Genomic DNA, 14,309 nt, shown 5'->3' with positions numbered 1-14,309 from the left:
TGTGGGATCCTAGTTCCCCAACCAGAGATCAAACCTGAGCCCCCTGCAGTGGAAATGCAGAGTCATAACCACTGGACCACCAGGGAATTCCCTGTAGAATTTTTAAATTATGGCCATTCTGACTGGTGTGAGGTGGTACCTCATTGTGGTTTTGATTTGCATTTCTCTAATAATTAGCAATGTTGAGCATCTTTTCATGTGCCTGTTGGCCACCTGTATGTCTTCTTTGGAAAAATGTCTATTTAGGTCTTCTGCCCATTTTTTGATTGGGTTGTGTCTTGTTGTTGTTGCTGTTGAGTTGTATGAGCTGTTTGTATATTAATATTTTGGAAATTAAGCCCTTGTTGATCACCTCATTTGCAAATATTTTTCCCATTCCATAGGTTGTCTTTTCGTTTTGTTTATGGTTTCCTTTGCTGTGCAAATCTTATAAGTTTGATGAGGTCCAATTTGTTTATTTTTGTTTTTTTCCTATTGCCTGGGGAGACTGATCTAAGAAAACATTGCTACAATCTATGTCAGAGAATATTTTGCCTATGTTGTCTTCTAGGAGCTTTATGGTGTCATGTCTTATATTTAAGTGTTTAAGCCATTTTGAGTTTATTTTTGTATATGGTGTGAGGGAGTGTTCTAACTTCATTGATTTACATGCAGCTGTCCAGATTTCCCAATACCACTTGCCAAAGAGATTGTCTTTTCTCCATTGTATATTCTTGCCTCCTTTGTCATAGATTAATTGACCACAGGTGTATGGGTTTACTTTGGGGCTCTCCATTCTGCTCCATTGATCCATATATCTGTTTCTGTGCCAATACCAAGCTGTTTTGATTACTGTAGCTTTGTAATATTGTCTGAAGTCTGAGAGGATTATGCCTCCAGCTTTGTTCTTTTTCCTCAGGATTGCTTTGGCAATTCTGGGTCTTTTGTGATTCCATATAAATTTTGGGATTATTTGTCCTAGCTCTGTGAAAACTGTCATGTGTAATTTGATAGGGATCACGTTAAATCTGTAGATTGCTTTGGGTGGCATGGCCATTTTAATAATATTAATTCTTCCAATCCAAGAGCATGGGATATGGAAAGCAGTTGACTTTTGTATGTTAACCTTGCATCCTGCAACCTGGCTATAATTGCTTATTAGTTCCAGGAGGGTTTTCTTCGTCAATTCTTTCAAGTTCTCTACATAGACAGTCATGCCATCTGTGACCAAACAGAGTTTTGTGTCTTCCTTCCCAATCTGGATCCCTTTATCTTTTTTTCTTGGCTTTCGGCATTAGCTAGGACTTTCAGAATGATGTTGAAAAGGAGTGATGAGAGGCACATTCTTCCTTGTTTCTGACCTTAGAGGGAAAGCTTCTAGTTTCTCACCATCGAATATGACATTAACTGTAAGGTCTTTGCAGATGTCCTTTATCGAGTTGGGGAAGTTCCACCCTATTAAACATTTACTAGGTTGGGTGCGTGCGTAAGGCCACATTCATAATGATGCAACCTGACTCTTCTCAGGTTTCCTTTTATAGTCTTTGGTTGAAATTTGCGTCTCTCACATTGGAAGTCTTGGTTCTTACCAACTTGGCCAAATGGCTCATCTGCTTCGTCCCACAAGGATGGGCCGTGGTGAACCCTGGATTCTGGCTCTGCTCCCAGGAGGGGAGCTGGTGTCCCAGAAGATGGGCAGCCAGCATCCCTGGCTTCCTAGAGAGAGCAGGGGTTGGGGGGCAGAGCCCTCCCAATGGGCCGTGGAAGTCATTCCCGGCTGTGGTTTGGCCTGCGTCCTGGGGCAGCACGGGTGGCACTAAAGGGACCCGGATCTGGCTCCCCTCTGCCCCTCTCAGCCTGAGCCCTGAGCCTCGCACAGGGCAGGGCAACTCGTGCCTTCTACCTCTTGGAGTCTGCACTTTATTTTTTAAATTCAAATAAAAATAAATCAAAGGATGCGTTTCCTCCCAGGATGTATCACATTCATCAAACTCACACTGCAAGACAGTGGCCGTGGGGCAGCCACGGCCTCCGAGCAGAGGCTGGATTTCAAGAGCCACACCCTTGAAACCAGCGGCCTGAGGACCAGCTCCGCCTCCCAAGGGGCCAGCCACAGCCCTGTTCACGGAGACCCGTGTCGAATGAGGGCTATGCTGCTTCTTTGCTAACGGTGGTTTGGCACAGGTCAGATGAACTGTCCACCCCCCAGGCGGTCCTGGTCGCCACCACGAGGCAAGTCTACGCTAACACACAGCCCAGTGGTCCTCCCCTCCACGTAGGACGCAGACACAGAGGGCTCTGTATCTGCTACTGCCCCTCCACGGTGCTCACCCACCCAGAACGCTGAGCCTCCCATGTGGCCCCCGCCCCGAAGGTCCCCCCATTTCCAAGATGCCTTTGTGGGCACAGTGCCCAGCTCCCGGTGCACCCTCTCGCCTGTCCCCAAAGCACCTTCGCACTTCCCCGCGCGGCCAGCAGAGGGCAGAAGGCAGCCGAGGAAAGGTGGGCAGGGCCTGGGTCCCGCCGGTGCGGCCGCTGGCGGGGCAGCCAGAGCCCCTCGGCCACATCCTCCAACCTCGCCCCCGCTTTGGCAGTAAGCGCTGGGGGCCGTAGCATGATTCCCCTCCTCTCTAAAGCTCAGCGACTAAAATCACCCACATTTAGACACAGGCGACAGTTTTCAGAGATTCTGCCTGTCTTTTCTTGCGACCGCGTGACCTCTTGCGGCCGAACGGGGATGGCCGATGCTCCTGTCTGCCAAGCATGAGGAGACAAACTCGGCCCCGGGATCCCTACGGGCCTGCGGCTGGAGGTGCAGAGCGGGATTCGGAAACTTGTGACTCAGAGCCCAAGCGCCTCGGCGCCCCCGTCCCCGGGAGGGACGTGTGGACACCGGCACCCAACCGGGGCTGAGCACTCTGGTCACCACGCTCCCAAAACAGGGGCCGCCTGGGGCGCGCGCCCATCCCAACTGCGCGCGCCCACTTCAGAGCAATTCCCAGAGGCTGCAGTAACGGGGGTCCACACCTCCAAGTTCACGACCACGTGCTGGGACTTGTTTTTAGAGCTCAAACAGCTCCTGGGAACCAGCACGATCCAAGGTTGGGGCAGGTGGGAAGGGCACACCCTTGCACTTTGCATTTTCAGTTGATTCTGGAACTCTGTCTCAACTTGGGGGCGTGAGACCCAGTAGCGTGCCCGAGTGAACCCCTAGGTGTAATGGGCGCTTTGCACCTCACGAGGCCAGTGTCTGAAGCTGACGGTCGCCGCAGGCAGAAAGAAAGAGTTCAAGAAAAGGGGTCTCATCACAAGGCATATCTGAGCTGATGCAGGAGACGGAGGACAAACGTGTGGGTTCTGGAGCGCAGCTGGGGTGGGCGGGCCCTTTCCTCCCGGGGCCTTCTGCAGCCTCTCACAGTCACCTGATCAGTCAGGCTGACTCATCTCCCTCAGGAGGCTGGGAGACTCAGATTGCCAAGGAGCCTTTGAAGAACAAAGATCTTTTTCAATATACAGAATTCCTGAGTTACTAAGATAAATGGGGGAAGATTTGACATTTCTCGCACATAATTTAAAATTCAAATCTGCTCCCAGTAAAGGAAAATTGCAAGATATTCTGAACTGCGATTCAGATCCTTTTGCTGACATGAGGGCTCGAAGCTGCTTTAGATCTGCCTTAATTTCTATCATCTGGAGAACAACGCCACGTTATGGAATATCCTGGAGTTAATGTTTTTATGTTTGAAAGGAAGTTATTCTGGATCCTTCCATTCTGCGTAAATTTCTGAGAGTCACCCCTCTTGTCTGTATCTGTAGCTGCTTCCCTCTTATTACTGAGAAGTGTTCCCTTGTATGAGTAACAGTAAGCTAGACTCTAATATGCACCAGGCATTTCACAATTTGGCCATGAGATCTACAAATAATAAAAAAAGAAAAATGCTTTGCGATACCCAGTGACTTTTAAACACCAATCAGAGTCCAGAGTAACTCACTGGATATTTAAAGTTCGCTGGCATTATGCAACAGAATGGTTTAAAATCTCTTGATATCAGCTGAGGCACAGTGGGACACAAAGGAGGCAGCTCTCTTTTCAGGAATATGTTTCTTTTGTGTTATTTTTGTTGTTTTAAGATTTTAATTTAATGGTAGCTAATTAACCAAAGAATGCAGTCTAAACTAAAACTAATTCTCTTGCTATCACTTCCAAAGACCTATCTTTAACACACATTAAAGCAATTGCATATAAGAGAGTCTGAGAGTTAACCTGGGTTTTCAACTGCTCAGAGAAAGACCAGCTAAATCTATCAGTAAAGAAGGAGATTACAGCCCCACTTCTCCACTCCTATTCACAACAAAGGATTGCTGCCCCTCACTTCCTCCACTCTCATCTTACTTTCTCTTCAAGCCTCTCAAGCGGGATGCACCAGCCACTCCACAGTGACTGCTCTTGTCACAGTAAGGGCGTCCCAGCTGCTACAACCAAATGGTCCCTCCTTGGAGCTCCTCCCACGGAGCTTGAGAGCAGACCCCTTCCTGCCCCATCTTCATGGGCTCGGGACCCCACGCGCTCCTGGTTCTCCAGCCCACCTCCACGTGGCTCCTCCTCCTGGGCTCTGTCCTCGGTCCTCTTCCCCACCTACCCTCCCTCCTGGGGTGAGCTCACCCAGTCTCTTCTGGCTTGAAATGCATCTCGATGCTGGCGCCTCCAGAACCTACAGCTCCAGGTCGCGACTTCCCCAAGAGCTCCACGTCTGGATGTGCAGCTACCTTTGCAACCGCTGCGCAAGTTCACAACCAATCTCTCAATCGGCCTGCACCCCTGCCCCGGCCCAGCCATTCTTCCTGCAGCTGTTCCCATCTCGGGCCAGGAAACTCCCTTGGACCGGGTGCTCAGACCATGGATGCAGTCATCCCCAAGTCCCTTCTCTCTCACACCGCATTCACTTCACAGTCAGCCCCCGGGGCGCTCCGCCTTCAAAATGCCTATCTCTGAAGCCTGACCTGTTCTCAAGCCCTCTCCCCAGGACCACCACATCCATGACCACTTGACCGTCATCCCTCTGCCTGGACGACCTTGGCTCCCTACAGTGCATCCTCAGCAGAGCAGCCACAGTGGCCCCGTTCAAGACCAAGTCAGCCGTGACCCTTCCCTGCTCATGGCCCCATAGCTTCCTATCTTGCCTGGACTCCATCCTGCTTCCCGGCACAGCCTCCTCCCGATGTCCGCGTGGCTGCCTCACCTCCTCGAGGTCTTCTCCAGTCACCCTGTTTAAAACTGCAACCCTCCCTAGAGGCACTCCCTTGCCCTCCTTCCTTGCTTTATTTTTCTATCCAACTTCATCTGACTTACTACCTACTTTGCTTTACTCCTGCTATTTTCTTTTATTTTATATATAAATTTATTTATTTATTTTATTTATTTATTTTTGGCTGTGTTGCGTCTTTGTTGCTGCGCGGGCTTTCTCTAGTTGCGGTGAGCGGGGGCTACTCTTCGTTGTGATGTGTGGGCTTCTCATTGTCGTGGCTTCTCTTGTTGCAGAGCACGGGCTCTAGGCGCACAGGCTTCAGTAGTTGTGGCATGCGGGCTCAGTAGTTGTGGCTCTCAGATTCTAGAGTGCAGGCTCAGTAGTTGTGGCACAAGGGCTTAGTTGCTCCGTGGCATGTGGGATCTTCCCGGGCCAGGGCTCAAACCTGTGTTGCCTGCATTGGCAGGAGGATTCTTAACCATTGCGCCACCAGGGGAGCCCACTCCTGCTATTTTCTGGATCCCTAAACTGAGATGTAAGCTCCCTGAGGGTAGGCATTTGCTCTGTTTACCCCCGCATCTCCTGGGCCGTGAACAGTGTGGCACATAGCACGAGCTGATCAAAAAATAATATTTGTTAAGTGGACAAATGTTCCTGATTTGGAATGATCATCTTCTAGAGATGCCACATGGTAACTACCAACTTCACAATATCACTGAAAGAAGTTATGATTTCGGACACATAAATCCCACAAATGAATAATCCCTCCGTAGGCCACAGAAAACACACCCAGGAATGAAGGAACGAACGATGGGCACGCTGTACCGCAACACCGTTTCCCTAAGATTGTACAGTGATGGGGGCTCAAGGAATCCTGGTAGACAACGTGAGCTCTGTGCAGGGCTGCCGTCAAAGGTGTACACTGATTACCGGGACTCCAGCTGTGTCCGAGGAGAGTGATTTGCAGTGCGGCCTGGGTCGGTGGGCCGGCATGATGCTCTCAGGTGCGGGGCGCTCCAGGCGTGGCCCGGCCCGGAAGCTCCGCCCACTGGCCACTGAGCGCGCTCTCCATTGGCTGCTCCGCCGAAGGATCGCGCTCTCATTGGCCGAAGACTCTAGGAACGGGCCCGGTTCGGCCTCGCGGCCTCCAAAACTCCCCAAAGGGACGGACGGCCGGCAGCAGCCTGATCTTCAGGGGAGCACCAAGCTCCGGGCTCACAGCCGCCCGCCGGCCGGGGCGTCCCCGGCGGCCCTGAAGCCCCGTTCCCAGGGGGCGGGGCGCGGCGCAGGTCGCGCAGACGCAGTCGGCGCACCGGGAGGACCCACCCCCCGCCCCCCGCGGCCGTGCGCCCCGCCCCGCCCCGCCCCGCCCCGCCCGGAGACTCCCGGAGGCCCCGCCCCCGCCCCCGGCCGTCGGAGGCGGCGGGGGATGACGTCATCGAGCGGGACGACGGGTATTGGGCGCCATTTTGAAAAGGGAAAAAAAAATACGGCGGCGGCGGCGGCGGCGGCGGCGGCGGCCGGGCTGAGGTGCTTGGGCGGCAGCAGCGCGGCGGCCGCCTCGTACGTCCGCCGCCGCCTCGGCGCCCGGCCGCGCCCGGCTGCGCGCCGGCCGACCGGCCATGGCAGGTGAGGGCCCGCGCGGGGCGGGGCCGGGGGCGGGCGAGGGGCGAGGGGCTAGGGGCGCGAGCCTGACGCGCCCGGTGTATCCGCAGGAGCCGGAGGCGGCGGCTGCCCTGCGGGCGGCAACGACTTGCAGTGGTGTTTCTCGCAGGTCAAGGGGGCCGTGGACGAGGACGTGGCGGAAGGTAAGGCCGTGCACCTGGGCGCCCCGGAGCCCGGCTGGGCCGCTCCTGGCCGGGGCGCGGGGCGGGCGCGCGCTCGGAGGTCCGGTCCGCCGGGGAGGCGACGCCGGCCCGGTCCCTAGGGGAAGCGGCCCCGGGGGTTATGTCAGGGGCCCAAGGTCGCGGAGCGCGCAGATGTCGGGTCTCCCGAGTGGATTTTGGGTTCTTTGCGCTGCAAGTGGCTGCCTCCTGCGTTTGCTGGAGCTCCGGAAATAACTGCAGAAGCCGGGGACTCGAGAAACAGAAGCTTGGGGTAACTGCAGACTGGTAGGAGTCGGGTGGGGAATCGCTCCGGCCTGGGTCAGGTCGGGGCCTCTGTCCAGTCACCTGTGCGCTGGGGGCATCCTGTCCGGCCTCAGTTTCTTCTTTAAAAACAGGGTCGGACCCCTTGGTGCTTTAGATTGCTTTCTAAGGCTCCGAAGTTTTTCAGTTTTCTTATCAGCTCTTTCTCCTTCTCCGGCGGCGTGTTTTAAAGTTCCTGCTGCAGATTGCGCCTTTGAACTTTGCGGTGTTGAGGTTGGTTGGTCTTTTCCGTAACGATGGTCGCAGGGGAGCGGCGTTGCGGGGGGCGGGGGCGTTTCCCATGGCGCCGCGTGTCGTCCTGAAGGAAGAACGCCTAGACTCGTGCCCGTGCGCGCGGTGCAGCGGCTCGGGAGCGTAAAGTCAGGCAGTGACTCTTTTGCTGTTGTTCAGCCGTCTCACTCAACATGGTGAGCCTTTAATCCTCTCTTAAAAAGTTTTTGTGTTTGCGTGAGCTACACCTTCTTTGCCCCAAGTAACTAGCAGCCTCTGGTCAGGTGTCCTGCGCCTTTCCTCCCCCGTGCCCGCTCCCGTGACCCTTGGCTCCGTCCTCCTTTGCTCTGCACCTCCCCCTGGCAGAGTGACATCTGGAGATCCTCTGACATCTGGAGACAAACAGTGCCCAGATCAGTAAGCAGGTAAAACGGTGCTTCAGAAATTTGTGAAGATGTATCTGATTTGAGATTGAGATTTTTCTTTACATTCACATAAGGTACGTTTTTTTTTCACTTTGCAGTGCCAAGTGGGTGACCGGTTAGCTTACTCAAAATTCCTATCAGGGATAAAGCAAAACCCATTTACTCACGGGTAGGAAGGTGGGAGGGCTTAATGCCTGTCTTAACTTCTGGTTTCTTTCCCTTTTTATAAGAAGGTTTAGTTGATAGGCCGAATGAATTAAAATGTAAGTCTAACTAAAATGGTGTATTTTAAGTGTGATGTTACACTTCGAAAATGGTATTCTTTACTTTTAAAAAGTCTTGACGGAAATATTTTGTTCTCTGAATTAAACTGGAACTTTTTGCAATTTTACATCCTTACTTTAAGTAAAATTTTGACTACATCTAAAAGTTTGGTATTTTGAGTTATCTATTTTGTAAGATCGCTTTGTGGTAATTACCACATTTTGTGTGTTTGTTTGTTTGTTTGTTTTGCGGTACGCGGGCCTCTCACTGCTGTGGCCTCTACCGTTGCGGAGCACAAGCTCCGGACGTGCAGACTCAGCGGCCATGGGTCACGGGCCCAGCCGCTCCGCGGCATGTGGGATCCTCCCGGGACTGGGGGCACGAACCCGCATCCCCTGCATCGGCAGGCGGACTCTCAACCACTGCGCCACCAGGGAAGCCCCACATGTTTTTTTGATCGTGTGTATTCACAGCTCTCTGTCTTACTTCATACTTAATCTTCTATCAGGGTTAACACATTTATAACATTCATTATTTTGTCAAGTAGTCGTGATACTACCTGTTTGAATTGTACTATTTCCATAAAAGTCCATGAGAAAGAAGAAAAAAGTAATTGTTAACAGCTAGCGACTGTTAAGCAACCAGAATAAAGAAGCTGGTGGTGAAGCTTGTGCCCAGATTCAACCTTGGTGAAGAAGTGTTGATAAGAGATAATTAACGGGAGATGTAATTTAAGGGAGGTCACTGGACGTGGATACTTGGACTGTAGGACTAGAAGTATAGTAAATTTATTTGTGCAGATTTGTGGGTGGTGAGGTGTTCCGCTCTTTAAGGCTTTGTTCTGTTCCAAGCTCCACTTTGCAGAGTTCTCTGGTAACCCTAAATTTTGTACCGTCTTTCTGCTTTCCGCTGCTGTGAGTGATCAGAAAGTGACTGAGGTGGGCCCCTCCTTGCCTGAGTATGGATGTGAGGGGTACAGGGGCAAGTGTGGTCTCCCCTGACTTTTGAAGGTTGGGGAGTGCGTAGAGTGGAGAGAGGCTTTTGGTTTCCTTTTTGTTTTTAAAGCTAATGGAGTTTGGGGGGGACACCTGAAGAAAGTATTGTAATGTGTAAAATTTGATGATGGCTTTTTTTAATAAAATATTTCTTTATTAGAGTATATATATATATATATATATATTTAGAAACAACAGGGTTTTGCTTGTGGGTCGGGTCAGCCCATCGTGCTACCAGGGATTTCCCATCTTCCTGCAGATAGGGATAGAGGTGGGCTCAAGAGGAAACTCGTACTTGCTCTGCTAGTGACAAGATGTGTGAGTGACAGTCCCTGGTGGCGTGCCCCCTCTCCTTCCCCCATGACAAGCTGGCCAGGGTGGTAGGCATCGCCCCTGAAGGTGGAATAGGTGAGCTTTTATGCCTAGATGAGCAGAGTCAAAATGGTAAAACCGGGGGGGGCTTCCGGAAGGAAGCGAGAGGGCGGCTGTTAGCCCGTGCCTCCAGATACTTGTGCTCTAAGCATGACCACTCTTTGGAAGTTGTTCAATGTTTAACACTTCGTTAGTATTTTTCACGCGTGACGTTTAGTCACCATCACCCAGCCCCTACTCCCTTTTCTGGGGCAACACTCACTGCATGAACATCTTTTGCAGGTGTTGTCACACGATATTACAGTCCTTCGCTGGTCTGTCTTCAGCAGTGTGAGCTCTACTTAAAGCTTGAGGACTAGGTGCCCCTGCCTCGCCCCACAGCCTTGTAGAAGACCCAGCCTGGAGGTAAAGATGGTTAAGTCTTATTATGTTCCCGAGGTTGCTTCAAGTTACTTGTGCCCATTAATTCAGTCTTCACACAACCCTGCAAAGGAGGAACTCTTGTTCTTCCCAGTTTTAGGTGTGGAAGCCAAGGCCCAGAGGACAGATGACTTGGTCCGCAGAGTGGCCAAGCCAGCGTTGGAAGCTGGGCCAGCTGGCTCCAGGGCCCATGCATGCTGTGCTGCATCAGTGACCGTTTGTGGCCGGTACTGTTGAAGGCCCACTGCGGGGTGGGGCTCCCCAGCCGTGGGATTGCTCTGTCCTTCCAAAGCTCAGGAGAGGTCTCACTACCAAGAATTAGAGGAAACGACCTCTGAAAGCAAATGAAAATGAGCTGTCTTTAAAGCGAGTGCCTATCAAAATGGTGTAAGATTAGTAACAAGGCTTTCAGAACGGGCATCCTCAAAGTATTTTAAGAATAGATACTACAGAGACAGTAAGCAGGGGGAACACCTGAATGTCAAATGAGTGATACGGTAGCCTTGCCTGCCGAGCTACTCTCACAGGACCTCAGCTGCCCTCTTGCAGGGAAGTTCCGGGTCTGCTGCTTTTGTACATTCATCGCTCTTCTGATTTTCTGGAGGAACAGGGGGAACGGGTTAGAGGAGGGAAGGGGTTAGAGGAGGGAAGGGCTTGTCATGAACTGCTGCCTGGATTGACATAGTTTTTTGCATAGCTTGAGCGCAGCTGGTTCTTTTCATCTCAGAGTGTGTAGGTTTAAGTGTCTAGACTTTCTATTTGATGATTTTATTTTAACCGGTTTCTTCATCCACGATCTAATCTATTGCTTGGAATTAGACATTAATCTTTTTCTAAAGACATAATGCTTAACAAAACTAAAGGTTCATCTGCTTAATTCAAGCTTGAGTCTGGGAAGTTGTGTAAATAATGTAGGTTTCTGGGTAATCTGGTATGGCCAGCCTTTCTGAAAGGGTTTACATAGATGTTATGAAAGAAACATTTAAATTGGCGAAGGGTAACAAAAATTAAGAGCACTTGGGCGTCAGTAGCAGGAAGTTATTGTGTTTCATTGAATATAAGATACATGTGATTTCAAAGATGTGAAAATGAAAGAAAATGTGCTTCTTAGAATCAATGAAATACCATATTTGTGAATGCAAAACTTTTCAGTCGGGCTTCCCTGGTGGCGCAGTGGTTGAGAGTCCGCCTGCCGATGCAGGGGACACAGGTTCGTGCCCTGGTCCAGGAAGATCCCACATGCCGCGGAGCGGCTGGGGCTGGGCCTGTGAGCCATGGCCGCTGAGCCTGCTTGTCCGGAGCCTGTGCTCTGCAACGGGAGAGGCCAGAACAGTGAGAGGCCCGCGTACCGCAAAAAAAAAAAACAAAACTTCTCAGTCATAGTCATTATTTCTAGAGTACTGTGATAGTTTTTTCCTGTGGAGAGTCTGCCTTAAAGAAATCAGATGTGTATGGCTTTTTTAAGATTAATGCATTCAGTGTACCTACGGAGCACAGCTACATTGTAGTGTCTCTGAAATCAGGCTGTGCATTCAAGAAGCGGGACTGATCTTAGTTAGATAATCAGGTGCAGGTTTATGGTAGTATCACATCATACTCCTTGATTTTTTTATTCCTTGATTTTAAAAATCTGTTGTTTTGATGAGAAGTTCTGGGTTCAGTTCATGTCTGCTGTTTATCAAGCTTGAAGGCCCTTTCTGAACCTCAACTTGCTTATCTAGAAATCACATCATAAGATTTTTGTTGAGATAAAACAGTGCTGTGCTTTTGAACCTGTAAGGTGTTGTTGAAGTGTTGGGTACAGCTGTTCACTAATTTTCACGTATTTTAAGGTGTTTGGGTTTAGTTGGAGCTATGTTTAAATGTGAAAGTAGCAGTCTCCTAGTTTTTCCCGACCTCCCGCAATCTCCCCACTCACCCCAGATCCCTTCCATAGGGCCTGACCTCTTGGTTTTTCCATCGTTATTCAGTGATCTTCCCACGCCTTGACCTTGGCTCGTATTTCTCTCCCAACGTAGACCACAGCTTTCCCCTGCTGTCCTATCTGGAAGCAGAGCATTCCTGCAAAACCTTTCGTAAGCCGAAATGGTGTAAAGGGAGAAGCAATAATTACCTTAGCCATAGGTGTCAATTACCTTATGACACAGGCACAGAAGGAGTCAAGGTAAAGCCCAGACGCTCAGACACAGTTCAAAGCTCTGACAGCTTGATGCTGAGATGCTCAGTGTAGCTCCTGGAGAAGGAGCTTGGTGGGGCCCCTCTCACTGCTCAGGGTGCACTACCTGTATAATCATTTCCTGCGAAACAAATGCTGAAGGCTTATTTTGCCCCTTTTTTTTTTTTCCCAAAAGTGAAATCTTCAGATTTCTTTCAGTTAGCAAGCTGTAGGTCTTTGGTAAAAGCGAAATGACGTACAGCGAGCTTTCAAAAAATGGGGGATTTCTCAGGAATTCTCTGTGGTAGTCCAGTGGTTGGGATGCCGGGCTTTCACTTTCGATCCCTGGTCGGGGAACTAAAATCCCGCAAGCCATGCAGGGCGGCCAAAAAAAAAAAGGTGGGGGATTTCTATATTCTTTTAGTTTCCTCTCCTCCTTTCACACCTAGTCATCCATCTAAATCCATCTCAGATTCCACTTTCTTTATGAAACACTGCTCAGCCACTCTTAACATCCTTTCCTGTCACTTAGCATGTCATGGTGTTTAGCATTGGCTGTATCCTGCTTGTTCTCTAGTTTTTTCATATGGGTTAGGCTTGCTCTTCAACTTGATGTTAATCAAGATATTGAAAGATTTTGGTACAAATTCCACTTCATCCCTCTTACTAGCTTCGTGTTAATGTGACAGTTACTTACCTTCTGTTCCTCAGCTGTAAAACAGGGTGCTATTTCCTGTGACCATTACAGGTTCGTAGAAAGATTCCAGGTAATGCAGGAAAAGCTTTGACAAACTGGCTCACAGTAACTGATAACTGTTAAAATGTTGGTATCTTTTTTTTTAATTTTTCATACAGTTTTTAAAGGTTACTTTCCATTTACAGTTATTACAAAATATTGGCTCTATTCCCCATGTTGTACAGTACATCCTTGAGCCTATCTTATACCCAATAGTTTGTACCTCCCATTTCCCCACCCCTATATACCCCCCACCCCATAACAAGTTTGTTCTCTATATCTCTTAGTCTGCTTCTTTTTTGTCATATTCACTAGTTAGTTTGTTGTGTTTTTTAGATTGAACATATAAGTGATATCATACAGCGTTTGTCTTTGACTTCACCTAGCATAATGCCCTGCAGGTCCCTCCATGTTGCTGCAAATGGCATTATTTCATTCTCCTTTATGGCTGAGTAGTATTCCATTGTGTAGATGTGCCACATCTTCTCTATCCATTCATCTGTCGATGGACACTTAGGTTGTTTCCATATCTTGGCTATTGTAAATGGTGCTGCCATGGACATTGGGGTCATATATCTTTTCAAATTAGTGTTTTTGTTTTTTATCGAATATATACCCAGGAGTGGAATTGCTGGATCATATGATAACTCCATTTTTAGTTTTTTGAGAAACTGCCACACTGTTTTCCACAGTGGCTGCACCAGTTTACATTCCCACCAAGAGTGGAGGAGGGTTCCCCTTTCTCCACATCCTTGACAACAGTTGTTGTTTGTGTTCTCTTTAATGATAGCAAAATGTTGATGTCTTAAGAGACCCTCTTGCCTAGGAGAGTAACTTACTCTGTGTTGCTCCAGGGAGCCACCTTAAGAAGATGAAGGGTGTTATGGGGGCTAGCTTTCAGCTTAGTTCATCTAAAAAGTTGGCAACAGCGTCCTGAAGGTCTGCTCGTGCTGAATGTTGCAGTGGAGAAACCCAGTTTCTGCCTCACGCAACCATGTGTTTAGACAGCGACTGGCAAGCAGTTGGGTCCTGGCACCATCGTGAGAGCAGGGTATGTGAAGGGAATGTGATACAGTGCCCAGTACACAAGACTTGGGTGGGGAGTGAAGGGAAGGAAATCAGGGTGTAGGAAGAGGGAGGAAGGAAAGGGAGAAGAATGTTCCAGATTGAGGGGGCTTGGAGTGGAGATTGCAGAGAGCGTGGCGCATTCTGGGAAACCAGAGTACTTGGTGTGTTTGTCTGGCAAAGAAGGGGAAGGCCCGAGACGAGGGGCTGGCAGGGACCAGAGTGATGAGTAAAAGCCTTGAATATGGTGCTGAGCACCTTGAATTGTGTTTCGAAGTATATGTGATCATAAACG

At 49.7% G+C, this 14,309-nt stretch overlaps 1 protein-coding gene across 2 annotated transcripts in view; it reads left to right on the top strand.

Moving 5' to 3' along the window:
- The first annotated feature begins 6,709 nt into the window (after window positions 1-6,709).
- Window positions 6,710-14,309, top strand: part of PPP2R2D (protein phosphatase 2 regulatory subunit Bdelta) — a 45,420-nt gene continuing 37,820 nt past the window's right edge. For both annotated transcript variants that reach the window (XR_014326721.1, XM_082853987.1), the window contains exons 1-2: window positions 6,710-6,854; window positions 6,941-7,033. Coding sequence is in view for 1 of the 2 variants with exons in the window: in XM_082853987.1 (XP_082710113.1) it covers window positions 6,848-6,854; window positions 6,941-7,033 (100 nt within the window). In the remaining variant the exon portion in view is untranslated. The remainder of the gene's footprint in view (window positions 6,855-6,940; window positions 7,034-14,309) is intronic.

The sequence above is a fragment of the Leucopleurus acutus genome (genome assembly GCF_964270905.1).
Source record: "Leucopleurus acutus genome assembly, chromosome: 14".
Lineage (NCBI taxonomy): Eukaryota > Metazoa > Chordata > Mammalia > Artiodactyla > Delphinidae > Leucopleurus > Leucopleurus acutus.
The sequence above is the reverse complement of the archived record's forward strand: the minus strand, read 5'-3'. Positions and strand labels throughout refer to the sequence as shown.